The sequence below is a fragment of the Abramis brama genome, assembly GCF_963993115.1.
Source record: "Abramis brama genome assembly, chromosome: 15".
In the NCBI taxonomy this organism is placed as follows: domain Eukaryota; kingdom Metazoa; phylum Chordata; class Actinopteri; order Cypriniformes; family Leuciscidae; genus Abramis; species Abramis brama.
In genome coordinates this window covers 35,030,164-35,054,168 of record NC_139977.1, presented here as the reverse complement: position 1 = coordinate 35,054,168, position 24,005 = coordinate 35,030,164, and the positions used below count along the sequence as shown (strand labels likewise).

General features: G+C 36.0%; 2 protein-coding genes and 1 long non-coding RNA gene across 3 annotated transcripts in view; 2 read left to right on the top strand and 1 right to left on the bottom strand.

Moving 5' to 3' along the window:
• LOC311096823 (uncharacterized protein) overlaps positions 1-18,349 on the top strand; it is a 116,828-nt gene extending 98,479 nt beyond the window's left edge. Inside the window, exon 3 of the mRNA XM_084136226.1 lies at positions 17,609-18,349. Within this exon, the coding sequence (XP_083992352.1) occupies positions 17,609-17,805 (197 nt within the window). The 3' untranslated portion in view covers positions 17,806-18,349. The remainder of the gene's footprint in view (positions 1-17,608) is intronic.
• The window catches only part of LOC311096824 (uncharacterized protein), a 160,273-nt gene that overhangs the window by 61,763 nt on the left and 74,505 nt on the right, over positions 1-24,005 (bottom strand). The window lies entirely within an intron of this gene.
• LOC311096973 lies at positions 6,594-9,852 on the top strand. The gene is made up of 6 exons (XR_014609176.1): positions 6,594-6,687; positions 6,766-6,832; positions 7,443-7,580; positions 8,432-8,496; positions 8,809-9,123; positions 9,221-9,852. It is a non-coding gene; the product is annotated as an uncharacterized lncRNA (long non-coding RNA).

Below are 24,005 nucleotides of genomic sequence, written 5' to 3'. Positions count from 1 at the left end.
TTCCATTTGATTCTGATTATTATTCATGTGTTAAAACTAAAATCAGTGTAAATTAAAAGGAAAGTGTAATAAGCCTATGATTAATATGAATCAGTTTTATCAGTTAATTAATGTAAAATCACCAGATTTTTGTCATCTTTAATGTTTAATGGAAACCTCAATATCTCGACTCAGGATGGTTTCAGCTCCTGGAATAAAACTGATCTCGAGTTTCAAAGTACAGAAACATTCATGTCCCGTCGGCTTAGAGTTTAAGACCAAATGATCAAGATCTCTTAAAGCTCCACTTTAGGGTCAGTTTACACTGAGAGGGTTACAGTGAGTCTAACTCTTTAAAGGGTCCTGGTTAACTTTTGCCTCTTGTGTTTACTGTTTTACAGCACTAGTGCAAAATGTGTTTTAGTGAGTGAGAATGTGTGTAGAGTTTTACAGAAAGAGTGCATGAGATTGAGCGCATATATAAACGTAAACCAGACATTCTTTAAGCTGAAGTTTAACTGCGTCTCTCTTCCTTTTCCTGTGGTCGAGTGGAGGTCTTGTCGGGTAATTCCCAGAAAGGCTGTTGTTGCTCAACACTGAAAATAAGCCATTAATGCTTTATTTAACTCTAGTTTTTTTTTTTTTTTACTTTTGATGCTTGCGATTCTTATTTTGAGGAATATGTTTTATTCTCAGTGAATTTCGTAAAGCATCTGAGAGTTGTGTTTGAGAGCAGCTCATGTGTAAATGGAGCGTTTTTCGAGGGAACGTTTTTTTTTAATTTTTAAAAAGGAAATGGGGGTGAAATACTAAACTTCCAATAAAAATACACACTTGTGCCAAAATGTATGCAGCTGAATTAACAAAGACAAAATTAACAAAAAAACTAAACTGAAAAAGACAAAAATGTCCATAAGGCACAAGCATTACATTTCTGGAGCATATGCGTACAAAATGGTCGCAAAATTTATGCTAATTGAGGCTAACTTACATTCTTTTTGGTTTCACATTTGTCCTTTACATAAATATCGATAATTTGATATTTTGATTTTAGACATGTTGATATGTTGATCAAAGACAAACGTCATCAGTTAAAAAACAAACATTATTTCACAGATGAAGACGGAAACGGGGTCATTTCACAGACTGAAAATAATTTCGCACAAAAACAAGCTGTAAAATCTGGCGTTAAAAACGGCTTTTGTCCCAAAGTCTGCTTGCCATGATCCATAATGTTTGAACGAAACAACAACAATGAACATGGTGTGCCGCTAGACGTAACGCGGTTGTCCTTGTCTGTCGTCATGGTTACTATGGCAGTACAAGCGGAAACCAGGGATAACACGGATATTACGTCATTGACAGGCGACAAGTGAACAGGGACGGGCACTATTAAAATTGTGAATTTCTCAGAATTTACTAATTCTTGGAAACATTTAGGATAATGTAAGCACACAATTGAAAGAAATGTGTAACACTGTGTGAGTAGTTTTTGGATATTTTGATATAAAATGCTTACATATTGTACCTTTAAAAGCTCCAAAACATTATTGGTCATTTCCAGCAGAAGAACACAATATTAATGATGATAAATGCTGGTCTTGCACTGGCTGTGATGGGTCACACATTACATAATCATGTTGAAAGGTCACTCGTGACGGAGGCGGAAGAACCGACCCAGTGTTTACAAAGCCAATGTGCAAAGACTGAGTCAAACAAAAAATAAAAGGTAAAACATCGATGTCATCAGAGAAAATTATTTAATTTGACGTGATTACATAATGCGTTAAATCGTGGACGTGTAAGAAGAGCATCTGTGGTTAAAAGTAAATAAATGTTTATTGTTCTAAAATGTCGGCTGGTTTGTCTGGATGAGACTCTTATTCCTCGGCTGGATCGTGTCGAGACTTTGAAGCTGCACTGAAACTCACATCTGGACCTTCAACTCGTTGGACCCCATTGAAGACACTATATGGAGAAAATCCTGGAGTGTTTTCCTCAAAAACCTTCATTTCTTTTCCACTGAAGAAAGACAGACATTGACTTTAACTGAACCCTAAAGTGTGTGTAGGGTTTAGTGGGGGGTAATGGAGAACCAATGGGGGTGAAGAGATGAGGTCCAGCTTAGGACCCCAGTAGTATGCCTGATCTAAAGCTGTTCTCGCAATTCTTAATGCAATCAATCAAACTTTAATTCATGTAATAATCTTTTATTTTTATTCTGTCTTACTTAATACTGTGAAGCTGCTTTGATACAATCTGTATTGTAAAAAGCGCTATACAAATATACTTGATTTGATTTGATTTGTCTGGGAAGCGGTGCAGAATAACAGTTTTTGCTGCGGTTCCTTCAATGGACTGACGGCCGTGTTGGAGTCCTGAAATGCAGGAGTTTACACACTTTATTGAGGCCGATCGCTTATGATTTTGACACAATTCATACGAAAATGTATTTGATGTGGTTAATATCCGTGCTCTTGTTTTATATAGTTCCTTTATCTATCATGTGTGTGGATTGAGATCTGAGATTGGGTAACTGTGCTGAGGTTCTTCTTTCACTAAAGTGTGTTTTGTTTGTTTGTTTAATATTGCGGGCTGTATTGATGTGTATTGTTGTGTATTAATGTGCATGTTTTCTGTATTGTTAAGGGGCAGACCAGCCACTGTTTCTTGTAGCCTATATTTAAGTTTTATATTGGGGTTTATTGTTTTTCTTTTATTTGATATTTATGATTAATGTGATTATTTTAAATATTGTTTGTCATTTGCTTTTTGTTTCTGTGGTACTGCTCTCCTCTTTGTGTGTTACAGTGTGACTTTGTACACGGCCGGGTCTGCATCACTAAACCTTCTTCGGTGTGGCTGATGTGTGTGTGGTGTGTACTAGAAGATTGGCACTGCTGTGTGGTGTGTGTGTGTGTGTGTGTGTGTGTGTGTGTGTGTGTGTGTGTGTGTGTGTGTGTGTGTGTGTGTGTGTGATGTGGTGTGTACTAGAAAATTGGCACTGCTGTGTAGTGTGTGTGGTGTAATATACTATAATATATGTAAATATATACTGAAAGATTTACATTTGTTAATTTAGCAGATGCTTTTATCCACTTACAACAAGGAATATTAAGTTTATTAAACAGGTTTATTAGAAAGCTATATTAGGAAAGAAGCAAGAACAGAGGAGAAATATAGAGATTTATTTGTTGTTGTTTTAAGTGCCTTTATGGTTTAATGTTTTGTTGTTCAATAAAGAGTGTGTTCAGCATTTACTGGAGTTCAAAAGTTGTGATGATGATTTCAGCAGAGATGGGGAGAAACTGATTTCACTGAGAGATTCTGTGATCAAATAAATTATAAAAAGGTAATGGTGAAGAGATCAGTTCCTCTGTCTGTTCCTACATATAAAAGGGGAGGTTATTGAGGTGTTGTGGTTGACTTGAATGACTGTGTCAAACAAATGTGTGTAACCCACTTCATACTGTATAAAAGCTGATCTTTCTGATCTCTCAGATCTGCACTGGGTGTCTCCTCTCTTCAGCTCACCACAAGCTAACTAAAACACTTTATCTTTAATTGTTCTATTAATTATTTAAATCCAGACATTTATGTCTCTATTATATTCTGAAATTTTAAATTTCACTCTGAACTGAACCACCATATTCATTTGAACAGATATTTCCAAAGTCAAAATATATGAGAAATTACAGCATGGAGAACATGTGTTGAGCTTCACAAACTACAGAATAATTAAACGTGACAAGAGAGAGAGAGAAGAATGGGGAACAAAAAGGACAAAAAGTTACAATCTAATGAACCAAAACAGAAAAACACGCAGAGTCTAGACAGACGAAACAGCATTAATAGCGAAAAACCAAACTGAGTATTTATTATGTTTAAGATCAAACACTATGTACTGTAGGGTGAATACTGGTAAAGTGGGACACTTTCTGATAATTTACCTTTGTATAATATTTTATCATGATAAATGTCTTAACCCATCATATGACACTATTCTGAATCTCTTAAGATCTCTACTATACTGTACAGAATAAAAAAGAAAGAAACATTAAATACAGGATGGATGACTCTTCCTCAAACACACACTGCATCTATCCATCATAAAAGTGCATCTATCCATCATGAAAGTGCATTTATCCATCATGAAAGTGCATCTATCCATTATAAAAGTGCATCAATCCATCATGAAAGTGCATTTATCCATTATAAAAGTGCATCTATCCATCAAGAAAGTGCATCTATCCATCATAAAAGTGCATCTATCCATCATAAAAGTGCATCTATCCATCATAAAAGTGCATCTATCCATCATATAAGTGCATCTATCCATCATAAAAGTGCATCTATCCATCCTAAAAGTGCATCTGTCCATCATAAAAGTGCATCTATCCATCATAAAAGCGCATCTATCCATCATAAAAGTGCATCTATCCATCATATAAGTGCATCTATCCATCATAAAAGTGCATCTATCCATTATAAAAGTGCATCTATCCATCATGAAAGTGCATCTATCCATCATGAAAGTGCATTTATCCATTAGAAAAGTGCATCTATCCATCATAAAAGTGCATATATCCATCATAAAAGTGCATCTATACATCATAAAAGTGCATCTATCCATCATTAAGTGCATCTGTCCATCATAAAAGTGCATTTATCCATTATAAAAGTGCATTTATCCATTATAAAAGTGCATCTATCCATCATAAAAGTGCATCTATCCATCATTAAGTGCATCTATCCATCATTAAGTGCATCTGTCCATCATAAAAGTGCATCTATCCATTATAAAAGTGCATCTATCCATCATAAAGTGCATCTATCCATTATAAAAGTGCATTTATCCATTATAAAAGTGCATTTATCCATTATAAAAGTGCATTTATCCATCATAAAAGTGCATCTATCCATCATTAAGTGCATCTATCCATCATAAAAGTGCATCTATCCATCATTAAGTGCATCTATCCATCATAAAGTGCGCCACAGGTTCCGGGGGGTTAATAAAGGCCTTCTGATGTGAAGCGATGCGTTGGTGTAAGAAAAATATTTATAACCTTATCAACTAAAATAACTAGTGTCACGAACTGCTCCAGGAAACAGACAGGTGATCCAAATGCAGGCTTTTATTTGAAGGATAATCCAAAGAGCACAAACGGGGAAACAGGCAGTAATCAGAGTCCAGATAAGCAATCCAAATCAGCAGCAGTACAAACAGGGAACAGGCAGTCGGGTAATCAAAACAGGCAGGCAAGAGGTCAGAAACACGGAGACTAAAATACTAGATAACTTAGAAACTAGAAACAAAGCTAGATCATGCAGTGTGACACGTACAATCCTGAGCACTGAACAAAGGAAACATACAGGTTTAAATAAGGATACTAACAAGCATAATCATCAAACAGGTGCAAGACATAAACAGGTGCATGACCTAAAGCATAATGAGTCCAGGATAACAATATAAAAAGAAACCATAAACTAGGAAGGGGCGCCCTCCAGTGGCTTACACGGGCACTCTAGGCGCTGAATGTCACAACTAGCATAAAAAAGACTCGGGCTCAGATTTCCCACTTGGAATAAGGACTAATTTTCATCAGGGCTATATAAGTAGCCTGTATCTGCTCAATGATTTTCTTCATACATTTTGAGGTTTCGAGATTTTTTTATGTTGTTAATCTTTTTAGTTGCAGATTTTTTTTTTTTTTTTTCATGTTCAGTACTTTAAATTGGACAAAGACTAGCAAGACTTACCTTGCAAGGAGGCTTTTAATACTCTGAGTATACATTTTTGCATTAATATTGCAAGAAAATTGTTAATACACTTTTTGTTCCAGATTTAAACAAAAAATGTCGCGTTCAGTATTACTTTAAATAGGAAAAAGACTAGCAAGACTTACCTAGCAAGTTAATAAACTGCATTTCTAAAATAAGTAAAAACTGTAAATATTGTCATAAATAAAGTCTTATGATGCAAGTTGTAATTTGTGGCCCTTCACATTTTATGTGGTCTAAATGTGGCCTTGTCATCTGAACTGTACTGGAGTGGCTCTGTGTATGTCTGTCCAAGTCAGCAGAGACCCTGTGGTTCAGCCCACACATAGATAGTGACGTGTCTTCCTGTGCAGAGCAGCAGAGGTTTACAAAACCACAAACTATTCTGTATCTACTGTTGACACTAGGACTCTCACGTATCTTTATAGTAGCCTGATCTCTCTTCTTCTCACAGGTGAGAAACATGTTTCTAAACGCATGATTTTTTATTCATTCAATTAAGCCTACTTTACTGAGGAGCTTTATTTGCTATTTTACCATAAATGCTTTGATAGCTACTTGTAAATTATTGAATGTTTGTAATATTGAAAATCTTACAAAAATCTCAAAAGCTTACAATGACTTCAGTCAATATTAGGTTGTTATCATGTTTTTCACTTTAGAAAACTGATCCAAATAATTAGTAGTTCCTTTATGTAACCCACCTAAAAAGGGGTTAACCAGTTAATTGTATTCAATTATTATCATTATTTATCCATACTTCACGTTTATGAGTAATGGGGGTTTTATTTTGAAAAATACATTTTATTTTGTGGGAAACCGGAAGTAGCGCGCTAAAATACTTCCGTTAGCTTCACATCGCTAAAATCAGATGGAGCACTGCTTCGGGTTTCTCCCACGAGTTGGAAAAACTGAGAATAAAAGGTATGAAAACCTGTCTGTTTTGCTGACAGTTAAATATGATTTAGTTCGTTATGTAAACACCTGTATACTTTGTTTTAGAAGTTGGATAGCCACCCAGAAATCGCTTTTATCTGTCCTGGCTTTTCATACTGAAGATCCTCTCTTGGTAAGCTAACGTGTTCAATGATTGTGTGTGTGGAAAAACCACGAGGTAGCTATGCTAGTTCAATTAGTGATTATTCAAACATTTCTGTTGTTTTGAAGGAATATAACATGATAAAAGACCATTTATTTCATGGTTTAAGGAGAAATGTAAACTAATTTGGTATGTATTACAAAAAAGATGCTTTTGTAACATTTTTTACTTTGTGATATATATGTGACTAAAGGTTAAAGTTACAGACAGAAGAATATAAAATGTCATTTTAAGTAAGTTAAAGTGGTTAAATCAGCAAATGCTGTAAATTCATATAAAGGGGTTTTCAAGTAAAACTGTATTTCGTTATTTTGATTTAAAATCTAAAAAAAAAATCCTATGTAAAAAGGGATTAAAAGCAGAAAGAAAAAGTTCATTAGTACAATGTGTCCCTATAATTACATTTCATTGTAATGACATAAGGTTAAAATGGTATATTCTGATTTAAATAGTTAAAATAGCTATTGTTTTCTTCACGTGAACTATGCTATGATATTTTCTAACAGTAATATAATGTTGTACAATACTTTAAGAACTATTTGATATAATTGATTTTGGACTGAACCTGTTCTATATACAGGTCAGGTCTTTTTTTGATGAGGTGAGCAGAAATTCCAGAAGCTCCAGTCCTTGAAATACGAGGTGAACCATTGATCCATAGATGGCGAGCCTTCCCAATGAGCCGTGAATCTCCACCACAGCATTCCGGAAGCCTGTGGTAGGATTGTGTCAGTTCAACTAACCGGCACCAATGAGATTTTCCCTTGACTTTGACTATTTCCTTTGACTAACTGACTTGAATTCTGGATTTAACTTTGGAATTCTTAAGGAAAATTTCCAAGGAACATTTTCAACAAACAAAGGACATTTTATTTTATTTTATTCTAAATTTATTTTGGGCCCATAGGTATTGTGAACAAAAATTGTTGTGAAATGTTGAAACATTTTGTTGAACTAAAAGTTTACACATGTCAAATGTTACACCTGTGTTGCTTGGTTATTACTGTACTTCTCAGCTCCTAAGAACCTAGGGTGTACATACTCTGAAGTGGGTTACATTTAGAATGATGTAGTAATGCTTGAGTCATTACTAGTGGGTTACCATTACCTTTTATTATAAATTATGCATTATTCATGTTAATTATGAACCTGTAGATAGTAGTTCTCTGGGAGGTATGAAAAAAAATAGTAGTTATTGATTAGCTAATAATGAACTACTACATTCATCTGAGCGCGATTACTTACTAATTTGTTAATCAGAGTTTCTTGTTAGTTAATAGTAGTTACTAGAATGTTAATAATGCGTTACTCGTTTGTTCCTGATTCATTAATGAAGAAACAGTATTCTAAAGTGTTACCGACACAGCAACTGTTTGGTTACACATTCTTTAAAATAACTTTGATTTTCAACAGAAGAAAGAAATTTATTCGGGTTTAAAACAACTTGCCAAAAAAGTAAATGACATTATACAACTATAACACGAGTGAATCTATTATCTGAATCTAAAACATCAGTTCAGTCACTGTATTATAATTATGATGATAACGGGTTGTTTTCTTCATTTACAGTCTCTGTTGATCCAGTCGGAGCTGTAAAGTGTCGTTCTGATGAATCAAATATGATCAAACATGAGGTGAGAAGAGAAAGATGTTTATTATCAGGACTCACACATAAACTCACATTTATATACAATGGTGTGAAAAAGTGTTTGCCCCCTTGGTAAATATGATCAAATATGGCTGTAAAAAATAAATCTGCATTTTTAATCCTTTTGATATTTCATTTTAAAATATATGCAAAAATCTAACCTTTCATTGAAGTAAAATAATTGAAAGTGGGGGGGGGGGAAATCACATTATGAAATAAATGTTTTTCTCCAAAACACGTTGGGAACAATTGTTTGCCCCCTTTTATTAAATACTTTTTGCAACCTCTTTTTTCCAAGATAACAGCTCTGAGTTTTCTCCTATAATGCCTGATGAGTTTGGAGAACACCTGACAAGAGATCAGAGACCATTCCTCCATACAGAATCTCTCCATCCTGTTCTCCGTTATAAGATGTCTAGCACAGGCTGTCAGGTTTAGATTTTTTATCTGTTGGTATTTGATCGAATCCGTGATGCCATGATCTGAACAAGATGTCCAGGACCTCTGGCAGAACATTAGGCCCACAGCATTAAAGATACAGCAGAGTATTTCATTTTACACATGGGGTACTTTTTAATCCCTGTATGCACCAAACCCATCATAAGTGTTTGCTGTCAAAAAAGCTAATGTTTTTGTTTCATCTGACCATAGAACATTTGAAAAGTAACAGACACGACTGGAACTTCAAACGGGACGGGTTATATGGTCAGATGAAACAAAAAAATTTTTTGGTAGCATACATATTTTTAATAATAGCTACAAGCAAGTAATATTCACCTCATATTAAAGGCAACACTATATTTGATCAACTCTGCAGTTTTCATCTTTGTCCACTAGATGTCAGAAGTAGATTTGAGGTGAAACTCAAAGGCCTTTAGTTTCAGGATCAGAGACAGTGAAGAGAAATCAGAGAATCTGATCTGAAGCTCAATGAGGATCATCATGTGTCTCATATGAAGCAGAAAGAGACTCTCATCTGATCAGATTATATTACAGGATCAGAGACAGTGAAGAGAAATCAGAGAATCTGTCCGGTTTGCTCTTTCTCTCCTCCTGAGTCTCTCTCTTCTCTCGACCGCATCTCAGACCAGCGAGAGGACATGAGGGTTCAGAGAGAGAGGAGAGGAGATCTCAGAGAGAATGGACAGTGTTTTCTCTTCCTGACAGATTGGTAGAGAAATAAAGTTTTGTTTATGTGAATTAAAATTTGTAAATGAAACAATAGAATAGGCCTACATTATTTTTATCTACAAGTTATAATTTGTAAATGAAACAAAAAATAATTTCTGTGCATTATTTTTGTAAAGTTATAAATTGTAAATGTAATAAATTATTCTGTATTTATATTTGTCATGTCAATTAATTTGTAAATGATACAAAATACATTGTTCCATACTTTTTTACAACTATTTACACGATAAGTTGTTTTCTGTAGACTGTTCTTGAGCAGATCTGATGAGCTGCACTATAGATAGATAGATAGATAGATAGATAGATAGATAGATAGAAATACAGACAGACAGACAGATAGATAGATAGATAGATAGATAGCACTTTATTGTCCGTGTACACGGAAATTTGTCTTGCAATACAAGCTCCAACAATTACAACACAACAACCTAAAAAGCTAAAAACATAGAAGCATCAGTAAAAACATGAATAGATCATTAATATGATGGGGGCCCTGCCCTGCAAGAGTGGTCTTAAATAGCCATAAATATATAGATGAAAGTTAAAGTAGGTGGGAACTATCTCTTCTTTACTCTCCCGTGTTGATCCAGCAGAGATATTGAGGAATAAATGAGTGTTTATATTTGTTCTTTCTGCATTCTGGGACCCTATAGCGCCTCCCGGAGGACAGGAGTTGATACTCCCGCTGAAACACATGGGAAGAGTCCTGGGAGATTTGGTCATCCAGTCTGACGGTGTGCAGTACACGGCTTTCAGTGAACGCGTTCTCCACTGAGTGTCCCACCGATCTGGAACAGATTCCCAGGAGCCATAGAGTCCTGGCCTTCAGATGAGCGGAGAGACCCCCAGACCACTGCGCCTCCATACTGAGAATGCTTTGAACGGTTGACACAAAGAAAAGAGACAGGATTTCACTGCTCGCTCTGGATGACCTAAGTCTCCTTAAAAAGTAGATTCTCTGCTGTACTTTGCTGCAGATATAATCTACATGAGAGGACCAGGAAAGAGATATTTGAACGATGATTTTTGTTTTATGGTTGGATTGTGAATGATTATTGGTGTAATGTGGCACTCATGAGAGGTGCCGAAGATAATCTCCTCAGTTTTCTGTGTGTTGAGGATGAGGGCGTTTAGATCACACCACTTTACCAGATTATTCACTGTTTCCACATAGAGATCAGCCCCTCTCCTTCATCAGAGCTACCAGTGCAGTCTCATCGGAGAATCTGATGATCTGGTGTCTGGGTGCAGAGGTAACACAGCCGCTGGTATAGAGCGTGAAGAGCAAAGGAGAGCGAACACATCCTTACAGCTGGCTGTGATCATGGGGGAATAGGTGTTATTGACCCTGACCAGCTGTTGCTGTTACTGAGGAAAGAACAGTACCAGTGAATGAGAGATGAGTTCGTACCCATTTGAGCCATTTTGGATAACAATATGTCCGGTTTTATTGTATTGAATGCAGTGGAGAAGTCGATGAACAGTATCCAGGTGTTTTGAGACCAGATGCATGAGAGTGCCAGCATCCTCCGTGCTGCGCTGTTGCCTGTATGTGAACTGGAGCGGATCCAGTGTGTCCTGTACAGACTGAGAGAGTACATAGGATACCAGAGACGCTGGTAAAGCCTCTGCCGGCGGGACATCATCTGGGATCAGTGCATGTTTCCACTGTCCACCAACAGGTTTGCAGGGCGGACTCAGATTCACTGAGATGTTCTCAGAAAGAGGGAAGAATAAATAAAATTAACTCACATCTTCAAAAATCAAACCATAAAATATTGTAACATGCAAAACCGTTTAGTGCTAAAGGACAGCGGCCCTCCAGGACCAGTGTGTCCTATCCCTTATCTATGAGACATATTATATTTTTTCAATTTTCAATTTTTTTATATTTTGTGTTTCTATTATATACTGTTCATATTCAGATAGATCAAAAATCTAATATCCATGTGTAAAAAGTCAGTTTTTCATTCAATATTTGCCTCTGAGATGAAGTGGAGTCGAGTAACAATCTAAAGTTCTTCAAATTTATACTTTAATCCAGAGTAAATGTGTGTCGGTACATTCCTCCACTGGTTATTTGGGAAATTAAACTAACAAAATGTATTGTCACATTAACAAACTGTTGTGTCCCTGGAGTTGTTCAGTGTGTATAAAGAGCCCTCATGTGTCATTGTCTCTAGTATTGACTGTAACCGCTGTTGGTGAGTCTGTGTGGTTCAGGGTTCAGATAAACCACACTTGTGTTCTCACTACACTCGCCTCTGGGGGACGTTTGATGGCTGAACTGGCAGTAGAATAATATCATCTCATTATGACCCTTTTTTTAAAGCATATTGTTGCATTCAGGGTGAAAATTTCACTGACTTTTTTTGCGGTTTAACAGATTTACACCCATAATTTGCATTTTAGTCTGTAAATCCGGGCAAACATCTAATGCACTGAAGTGTTTAATCCACAGGATGACCTCACTACTGAATTAAAAACCAGTTCCCTCGAAAAACTCTCCATTTACACATGAACTGCTCTCAAACACAACTCTCAGATGCTTTACGAAATTTAGTGAGGATAAAACATATTCCTCAAAATAAGAATCTCAAGCATCAAAAGTACAAAAAAACTAGAGCTAAATATAGCATTAACGGCTCATTTTCAGTGTTGAGCAACAAAACCTCTCTGGGAATTTCCCTAAACTGCACAAGACCTCCACTCGACTGTGGAAGAAGACAGAAATGTGGTTAAACTTCAGCTTAAACGTCATATCCGGTTCCATATATATTGTCGCTCAATCTCATGCACTCTTTCTGTAAAACTCTACACACATTCTCACTCACTGAAACACATTTTGCACTAGTGCTGTAAAACAGTAAACACAAGAGGCAAAAGTTAACCAGGACCCTTTAAAGAGTTAGACTCACTGTAACCCTCTCAGTGTAAACTGACCCTAAAGTGGAGCTTTAAGAGATCTTGATCATTTGGTCTTAAACTCTAAGCCGACGGGACATGAATGTTTCTGTACTTTGAAACTCGAGATCAGTTTTATTCCAGGAGCTGAAACCATCCTGAGTCGAGATATTGAGGTTTCTGTTAAACGTGTTGTGCACCGTGACACAAAGATGACAAAAACTGCTGATTTTACATTAATTAACTGATAAAACTGATTCATATTACTCATAGGCTTATTACACTTTCCTTTTCATTTACACTGAGTTTAGTTTTAAAAACCATTGTATTTCCAATTAAAAACTATATTACAATAATCAGAATCAAATGGAAATCAGTAATCCAAAAATTGGATAATAATGTGTGTGTGTGTGTGTGTGTGTGTGTGTGTGTGTGTGTGTGTGTGTGTGTGTGTGTGTATGTGCGTGTGTATATATATATGAGTGTTTGTGTGTGTGTGTGTGTGTGTGTGTGTGTGTATGTGCGTGTGTGTATATATATGAGTGTGTGTGTGTATATATGAGTGTGTGTGTGTGTGTGTGTGTGTGTATATATGAGTGTGTGTGTGTGTGTATGTGCGTGTGTATATATATGAGTGTTTGTGTGTGTGTGTGTGTGTGTGTGTGTGTGTGTGTGTGTGTGTATGTGCGTGTGTATATATATGAGTGTTAGTGTGTGTGTGTGTGTGTGTGTGTGTGTGTGTGCGTGTGTATATATATGAGTGTGTGTGTGTGTGTGTGTGTGTGTGTGTGTGTGTGTGTGTGTGTGACCCTGTTTCAGAAGAATCTTTCTTTCATGTTCTTTGTTTCGTCACAGTTTTCAGACAAAATATGATGACATTGTGTTTTGGGACATTGATGTTCTCACACAGAAAAAGATGAAAATGTACAAATATAGATGTTATAGCACAGACACATATAAATGCTTCACAGTGTTTATTCTGTAGCAGCTCAATGGAGAAGAAGCTTTCTGTGCACGATGTTCTTCATCAGATCATTGATCCAGACACTAGTGACGAGGAGGAGGAGGAGCATTAGAGGACGAATCAGAAGAAGAAGACACCAGATACAGATCTGGAAACCACTGAAGAAAGTACAACCATGTAGAAGCTCCTTACAATATGAGATTCTGACAGGAAGTGAAACAGGAAATGGAAGATCCTTAGTAGAGTGATCCTCAGTAGTTAACACAGATCCTGATGAAACCGCAGCAGAAGAAAAAAGTGAAGCTGTGAGTGTGGCTTGATTGCCTGTGACTGTGTATAAACACAATACAAACCACATCAGAGGAGGAGCCAGAGGAGGAGCCAGAGGAGGAGTTTAACCTTCACTGTATAAAAGGCTGAGCGGTCTGATCTCTCAGCGCTGCGCTGGATGTCTCCTCTCTTCTGCTCATCACAAGGTAATTAAAACACTTTATCTTTAATTGTTCTCTAAAGAGATTTCTATTAATTATTTAAATCCAGACATTAATGTCTCTATTATAGTGAAACTGAAATGTAAACCTGTATTGCTCAACAATCATTAACTGATATCAAACTTCACTCTGAACTGAACTACTGTATTCTCTTGTACAGAAATTACCAAAGTCAGAATATATGAGAAATTACAGCACAGAGAACATGTGTGGAGCTTCACAAACTACAGGATAATTACAAATGTGACGAGAGAGAAGAATGGGGGAGAAAAAGTTACGATCTAACAAACCAAAACAGAAAAACACACTGAGTCTCTTCAGACACAACAGCATTAATAGCAGTGAACCAAACTGAGTATTTATGATGTTTAATATCAAACACTGTATGTATCTTTATTTATGAACAGTGTTTCATCTTCTAGTGTCTGAATGTGTAAAATCAGTTCTAAACTATAACATTTCATTCACTCTATTGGAAGAGCATTATATAGCCTACATTATATAAATAATTTACATTATTCACTCCATAAACTATAACTCATATCATGGAGCCCAAGACTGGTTTCCCCATTATGATGATAATACGCAGATTCCTGACGCAGACGCACACATAAACTCACATTTCTATATTTGTCATTTGTCATCATCATTGATTATTGTGAATATTGTAGAGTTAATCTGAGATGCTGTAATAACACTGAGCTCATGCAGATGTTGATCAGGAGTTGATCTGATGTCTCGTGATAGGCAAGGCAAGGCAAGGCAAGTTTATTTATATAGCACATTTCATACACAGTGGCAATTCAAAGTGCTTTACATAGAAGAAATTAAAATAATAAAAAGAAATAAGAATAATTAAAACAGTTTAGAAAAATAAAAAATAAAATACAGTACAAACAGTCGGACGAACATTGGCACAGTGCTCATTCAGTAAATGCATAGCTAAACAGAAGTGTTTTGAGTCTGGATTTGAATGTGACTACAGTAGGAGCACATCTGATCTCCTCTGGAAGCTGGTTCCAGCATAATAGCTAAAAGCAGATTCACCATGCTTAGAGTGAACCCTTGGTATTTCTAGCTGATATGATCCTAGTGATCTGAGTGATCTGTTGGGTTTATATTCAGTGAGCATATCTGCAATGTATTGAGGTCCTAGGCCATTAAATGATTTATATACCAGTAATAATACTTTAAAATCAATCCTAAATTTAACTGGGAGCCAGTGTAAAGACCTGAGGACTGGTGTGATGTGTTCATATGTTCTGGTTCTGCTCAGTGTTCTGTATGAGCTGACACTGTCTTATGGTCTTTTTGGGAAGGCCAGTGAGGAGTCCATTACAATAATCCACCCTGCTGGTGATGAAAGCATGCACAAGTTTCTCTAAGTCTTGTCTGGAAACAAAGCATCTAATTCTTGCAATATTTTTCAGATGATAGTATGCTGATTTAGTTATTGCTTTGACATGACTACTGAAACTAAGGTCTGACTCTAGTGTCACACCAAGATTCCTGACTTGATGTTTAGTTGTTTGACCCCTAGAGTGAAGGTTTGCGTTCACCTTGAGAACTTCATCTTTGTTTCCAAACGCAATGACTTCAGTTTTGTCTTTGTTTAACTGAAGAAAGTTTTGACACATCCAACTGTTGACTTCATCGATGCATTGGCACAGGGAGTCAATGGGGCTGTAATCGTTAGGCGATAGGGCTAAGTAGATCTGTGTGTCATCTGCATAGCTGTGGTAAGCAATTTGGTTCTTTCTCATTATTTGGCTCATTGGGAGCATATACAGGTTGAACAGGAGTGGTGCAAGAATTGAGCCTTGAGGGACTCCGCATGTCATGGACGTCCACTCAGACTTATGGTCTCCTATACTCACATAATAACCTCTCCCATCTAAGTATGACCTGAACCATTTTAGGATTATCCCAGAAAGCCCCACCCAGTTTTCCAGCCTGTCCAGAAGTATGTTATGATCGACAGTGTCAAATGCAGCACTGAGGTCGAGTAGTACCTGATAATTTGCCTGAATCAGTATTTAAGCGAATATCGTTTATTATCTTTATGAGCGCTGTCTCTGTGCTGTGGTGCGGTCGGAAACCAGATTGAAAATTGTCAAAGTATCCATTCGAGCATAGGAATTTGTTCAGCTGATTGAAGACAACTTTTTCAATGATCTTGCCTATGAAAGGAAGATTTGAGATCGGCCTATAGTTGCTTAATATGGTCTTATCAAGATTGTTCTTTTTCAGGAGGGGCTTGACAACTGCAGTTTTCAGGGAGTTTGGAAAACTCCCAGAGAGAAGTGAGGCATTTACCACTTCTAGAAGATCTGCTTCTAAACTGTTTAACACACTTTTGAAAAATGATGTGGGAAGTGTGTCAAGAGCGCATGTTGATGTTTTAAGGTGCTGTACGGTTTCTTCCAAAATTTTGCCATCAATTTCTTTGAAGTCAGACATAGTAACAGGTGGTTTGATGGTCTGTCTAACCCCAGGGCAACTCAAGGATGTGCTGATCACCTTTCTGATATTATTGATTTTCTCAGAGAAGTAAGAAGCAAACTCACTGCACTTGTTGTCTGAGAGCATTTCACTGGGAATCTGGCTTGGGGGGGTTTTCAGTCTCTCTACAGTAGCAAAAAGAGTGCGTGTGTTGTTTAAATTACTGTTTATAATATTTGAGAAGAAAGTCTGTCTAGCTTTGCCTAGTTCCATATTAAAAGCATGGATGCTGTTTTTGTAGATGTTATAATGGACTACAAGTTTAGTCTTCCGCCACATGCGCTCTACTTTTCTGCATTGTCTTTTCATATTTTGCACTGCTGTTGAGTTTCTCCAAGGTGCTTTTTGTCTGCCATTCTTCTTCCTGACTTTCACAGGAGCAATATCATCAATTACAGTTTTAACAGTTTTAACAGTTTTTAATTACAGTGATATGATGTTATATCGCTTTAATGAAACTCTGTCTGTGTGATTGAACAGATTCAAATGAAGAGGAGAAAGAAAATCAGCAGAAATCACAGATCAGCAGAAAACAAGAAGACTGAGAGAAAAATGGAGGACAGAAATGAGACACAAACCAGTGAATCACCAGAGGAAAGAGGACAGAGACTTGTTAGACGTGACAGTATGAAGAGAATAAATCCAGAATGTGAGTGTTTGATCATTATTGAACTTTAATTCTTCATCACATTTTATTCTTATTGTAAGATTTACAAATAACCCACAGTTGGGAAAGTGCTGCACCAACTCATAGTTGGGTTACTTGTTGAGGTTATTTTTAATATAATCGTCGGTGTATGAATGAGTGAATGAATGGGTGAATGTGAGGCGATATGTAAAGCGCTTTGGTGGTCGTGGGTCTGTTGAAAGCGCTGTATAAATGCAGTCAATTTACCATTTTAACCCCAAATTATTAAGAGAATAGATTTACTATTCAAACTGATTCTTCAGACTTTCTGCACTATTAAAGCTATAGACTATTGAAGCTTGTGATTGTTGTGATGGAGAACAATATCCCATAAACTCAATATATTTGTGATTTCTAGTGTCCTGTGATCCAGACGAGCCTGTAAAGTTTGATTCTGATGTCAAAACTGAGGAGAGATTCTCATCAAACCCTTCATCATGTTCTCAAGATCACACAACATCATCATCATCTTCATCATCATCATCATCATCATCATCATCATCATCACCATCATCATCATCATCATCATCATCACTGACATCCATCAGCAGCTGAAGACCTGAACATCATCATCATCATCATCATCATCATCATCATCTTCATCACCAATGTAGTCTCACTATTGGCCACCGCTGGTCATGTGTGATGCGGGACCCCAGAAGCTGTTACACTGTGAACTCACTCAGAGAAACACACACAAGAAAATTATATATTTGCGCACAAAAAGTATTCTCGTCGCGTGATAAACTTAAGGTTGAGCCGCTGTAATCACTTGGACTATTTTAAACATTGTTTAAAATACTTTTTTTTTTTTTTACAAGGGTAGATGGAGTAATGTGAGTAATGTGCTTTACCACAGGATGTCTGTAATATTATTGGCCAATTCACACTGGATAAGAGATCTCAGTAAACTAGCAAGTCAATTCTGGTGTCAGAATGGGCACATGTTGGGTCTCCCTGCCAGACAGGAATGCTTCAGACAGGAGATTTTTTTATTGTAAAACACCAGGGGTCCGGCCTATCTTTTAATTGCTTGATGTTTCCTGAAACAAACTGCATATGCTACACCATATCTACTCAATAAAAATGAGGCAACAGATTACAAGCAATATTATTAATTAAATTTCACAAGGTTTGGTATCGAGTAAATTTTAATTAAATGAGACCTTTAATAGTTATCCATTTAATATGAGTAGATTTGAATAGATTAATTATATAAATTAATTATAACCTAAACAAAAATATTGAGTTGATTTTAAAAAGATAAACTCCCTAATGTGTAAAAAGTACTAATAAAAATTAATTTAATTCTACATATAATTGAGTAATCATCATCATCTACACATTGATTTGAATTTAATCAATGCAATTAATTAAATCTAAATATTCCTTTCTTATGAATAATATGGGCCAGAAAGTACAGAACTTAAATACTCAAATTTATTAACAATTCACTTTTGTGCTTTCAACACACTGTAGCACATCATTGTACACTACAACCACAGTCTCATTTCAAGCCAGAAGTTGGATCTTGCATTTCAAACCAGACATTTGAAAAGGACAGAATGCTGACTTCAACTATAAAAAAATAATAAAAAAAAGCAATAAAGATCTTAATGAAAAATACTCCATAATGGCATGTGCCAAAACATAAATTATAAAAGTGCATAAAAGTTCATTTGTACTTTCAACTTACAACAATTGAAATGTCACGAGATTCGTGGGACAAATCAGTGCCAACTTACAAACATAGCACTTTCAAATGTGCAGTTCTCAAGCTCTGTGGAAGATGGACATTGTGTAGCACAAAAGTCTGCACTGCAATACAGTCTCATTTCAAGCCTGAAGTTTGCTCTTGAGGGACTGGACTTTGTTCGAAAGCTTTGAATCATTCAGTTCCAAGAACACCTCAAAGGTGTACTTCAGCTGTCTCTAATCGAGATTCAGCGCGTAGGTCAAGCCAAGGAGAACAGAGTCCTGTATCCAAGTCCTGTGATGACTCTATGACGATCCCAATGTTCTTTGGGCTGTTGCTTGTAGAAGCTCCAGGCTTTGGGGTCACAGTAATGGCCATTATGACCCCAAGTTCCTCCAAGTTCTCAGTGTCCTGCAACAAGAAATTGTTATTGTCTTAGTATAAAACTGTCAGAAATATACTGCAAGCATATCACTTTACTAGAAAATACATTCATTATAGTTTTCATAGCTTATAAATCTATTGTATTAGATTTTATTTTCTTGCAGGCCTTGGTGTCAAATTATTCTTTGTTTTGTTTTCTTCTCTATTTTGATGTTTTTGTACAGGGTTCATGCAGGTTACAATAAGTCAAATTTAAGACCTTTTAAAGACATTTTAAGACCATAAAGATGCATTACAAAAAAATATTCAGATCAAAGAAATTCTGAAAAAAATCATCAATTTAATTTACAGATAAAGCAATCACATTAGTAACCTTCCACACCCAACAACGTGCCAAATGGCCAAAACCTTAGGCCCAAAATGAAAATAGGTTAAAACAAACTTTCAAAACGTACTACTATTACTCAATGAAATCAAATCACCAAATAACAAATAAAATTTGCATCAAAATGTACTTTTTGCAAATCAGATATGAAACAGTATTCTGTTACTAAAATGTTTTCAGAAAATTTTAGCTGTAAAATGAAAAAGTTTGTGCCATGTTAAGCATCCTCCCCTCCTGCTAAAGTTACGTTAGCTAAGTTAACTAACTAAAGTGCTAGCCGCTATGGATGGACATTACCACACTAAAATTAACAGATTTATGCATTAAAATAAATAAAATTGCGGCTCTAAAGCGTAACACTGTTAATAGACTGACTTCACGTGGATTTAGCTAAGTTACCTTCACATTTGCAAGTTGCAACAAAACAGTGAAACAACAGAGAGAAGTTACGTTACCTGCCTCGGGAAGACGAGCTCCACACACGGGAAGTAAAGCCAAAGGAAGTGTGTCAAGTGCCGTCTGAAATATAAGATGCTCTTCCAGCGATAACCCCAAATTTTTCTCTTTATGGAATCCTTCAAAATAAAAGTTTGACTCCGATACATAAGAATTCTTCCAAAATGTATAATGCTGTGTTCATATTTTAAGTCTCTTTCTGTGATAACTATATTGTAATATACCACTACATGCGTTCTTCTTACTAGCCCAGTGATAACATAAGAAGTTTTCTTACCTTAGTCAACCAGTTAAATTTTGCAAGATGAGCAATGTGGAAGAAGACGAACATCCACTGTCTGTATAGCCTACTCTCTTCAAATGTCTTGTGGCTACTAGGTAGCCTGCTGCATTTTTTTAAAAAAAGGCGCACTTTGACAGGAAGTGCTTTTCAATTAAAATTTGCCTGATTGCATTAATTTGAATTCAATCAATATTCTCTCAATTTGGGATTAGATAAATATAATGCTTAAGTTTTATTTAACTACAATGGGTAGATTTTATTCTAAACATTTTTATTTGAAATTTAATTAAATATTTGCTTCAAAATCAAAAACACAATTATATTGAATACATTTTAACCAAAAACATTAATTCAAATCTACATGACCACAGAATCATTTCTTACAGTGTAGGAAGGGGAGGGCCTGAGCCCCTGCCATGATGAAAACAATCTTCATTTTCAATTTAGCAAACGGAGAGCAAACCTCTCCTCTGCTCAGAAATTCAAGGATCTGTGACTTTAACCAGAGACAAAAAGACCTCCTAATTTCACCGATGGTAAATTCACTTCAACACGTTTAAACCTTAAAATACTTGATAATTTAACGTCTTATTTCAAATAATTTGAACTATTATTCACTTTTTTATGTTTTATGTATCTGCGTAAGTCAGTATATTGTGGCAGGGCCGTCGCTAGTGGGGTGAAAGGTGGTGACAATTATAGGGGCCCCCGCTGCCCAGGGGGTCCCACAAAATCCAGCAGTTATACTATATAGGCCCCTGTTGTATAAATAATTCTAATATTTATATTAGTTGTATGCCTGAAATTTGAATGAATACCACAAAAGCATGCAATTTGGTTAAATATTTTTTTTCCAAATATTCTCTTACCTCCCTATAAATGGTTTAGTCCGATCTAAAGTATTTATTAATTATTCAGTCAGTGACAAACATCAGATGGAGCCAATACAATTGTAAGTCCCACCCCAGCTCGTGAACAGAACCAATCAGAGTTGAGGCGGCAGTGCCTGAAGTTAACGATGAACTTGGTGGAAGAGCAGGAGATTGACTGACGAAATGTCGGGGAAAAGAAAACATAAATCAGGGTACCAGAAACGCTATGAAAAGAAGGAGAGGGAGGCCGGGGGAGTTGTTGTATCTCAGTCAATCAAGACGTTCTTAAAGACAGGTTGTATTGTTATTTAGCTGGGAATAAGAAACTACCGTCTACAGCCTGCCGGGTAGGCTACTGTCACTCTTCATTATCGGTGCGCGCCACAATCGACCGAATGACGTGGTCAAAATTCCTGTCTTTTTACACTATTGTAAATAGAGTTAAAAAAATTGACACGAGTCACGACGCATTGCATTATGCACCGGACCTGCCGGCTGATGATGTATTAGGCCTACATCAATAAAACACGAACACACACTGCACCTGAATGAATACATTTTAGCTTTATTTAATAATATTATCTTTATTAAAATATAAGACAATAAATTACTTTATTTTTTTAAATTTGATTGCATTCTTGTCAATTTATAAATGTTTACTTTTTGATTTATGAATTATAACTGACTGATGGGGAAAAAAACATTATTTGGTAACACTTTATTTTGATGGTCCCTTTTGAACATTCTGTTGACTATAAGTAACTTTGCAACTATATGTCAACTAACTTTCATTGGAGTACTAGTAGACCGTCTGCTTAATATCTGCAAACACTTTATTGTGATGGTCCTCCAACAGACACTCTACTGACTATAAGTAATTTTGCAACTACATGTCAACTTATTCTAACCCTAACCCTACCAGTCTACTAATACTCTACTAACACTCTAATGAGAGTTAGTAGACATGTAGGTGCAGCGTTACTTATAGTCAACAGAACGTGTTAAAGGGACCATCAAAATAAAGTGAAACCCATTATTTTGCTGTTACTTTTTAAAAATTGGTTTTATTATTATTTAACGATTTAGTTGTAATTTTTATATAAATTTAACTTTTAAAATAAAGGTTTTACAACAACATCACCTTCTTCTGTTATATGTGGGCCTCCATGCTCATCTATTGTACAGTATATGATATTGGTGGAGGGTGGTGGGGGCCCACGTCAATATTTTTTCAGGGGGCCCCGAATCCTCTAGCTACGGCCCTGTATTGTGGTGTCCGCATAATGACTCTATATCACTGATGTATTGGATTAAAACACTTATAGTTGATAATTGTATTCTTATCTCTTATCTCATATATATTTTTTAAATGTTTTTATTTTTTTTAACAATAGCCTAATGGATTTATTTCTTAAACTCATCGAGGAAAAGGACATCATCAAACAGAGTCTCATTTCAATATGGTTTTTAAAAGATTAAAACTAACTTTAAAAATAGTTATACTTAAATAAAGTTCATCTTATTTCATATATTTTATATGGTTTATTTATCTGCAATGCTTTTATTTTTAAAACCTAATTTGTAACATTTCATCAGCTCTGAAAGATTCAAAGAGCTGTGGACGTCCGCAGTTAGAGACAACAAAGAGTCTCATTTCATCTCAGCTAAGCACACTTGCACTCATGTTTAAAACTTACTTTTAAATGCATATACTTAAATAAATGTCATCTTATTTCAGATATTTTATATGTATTAATTATCAGCAATGCTATTTCTTAATTTAATTTACCCTGCTTGTATTCTCTCCCACAAACATTATGGACGCTGAAAAAATCTGAAAAACAAATCCATGACAGATTTCTTCATGTTCATAATTTCACCATCTGTGGACATTATCCACCAATAATAAAAACACCCCTGAAAAAACATTCACTTCCTTGTCACACCGAGCAGCTTACAGTCATAAACACACACATCCATAAACACACACATATCCATAAGCACACCGGAACCACACAGGGTCAAAGGTCACATGGCATCATAAAACACCCATATAAGGACATCCTGTCATAAAACCATTAGGGTAAGGTAGGGTAATACAATGCTAAATCAGATATATGTACAATAACATTACGATGTCCAGCAATCGATTTAAATAGTAGTAAAGCTACATGCGGTTTAATCATGGGCGTCAGTTTGGTTTGAGATGTGCTGGGGACAGAGATGCATTCATTTTTTTTTTCTCTTTCGCGCAAGTCATGTTTTGAAAGACGATGTCCTGTAGCTTACTAATGTAAATAAATAAAAATATATACAAAAAAGTGATGATGTCCGACTCGTTTTATGAAGAAGAAAGCCTTAAGCTTTCAATAAGCATTAGACATATGACCCACTATTCTGCTTCATAAGTACCATGTTGACAATATGACATGACGTGGTTTAATGTACCTTAGGGACTGTTCGTTTTTTATTTAAGGGGCTACTGGAGGAGTTTTGAGATCTATAGTCAAAATAGACTTGACCCTCCCTTCGCCAGCAATACATTTTTCTGTGACCCTCCAAAATGATTGTGAAAAAAGGCATGACCCTCCCCGATAATTAATCTTTTACTTCTGTACTGGTTTGCGCTTGGCAAAGATGTTCAGATAGCCATTGTTTTTTTACAACCATGACAAACGA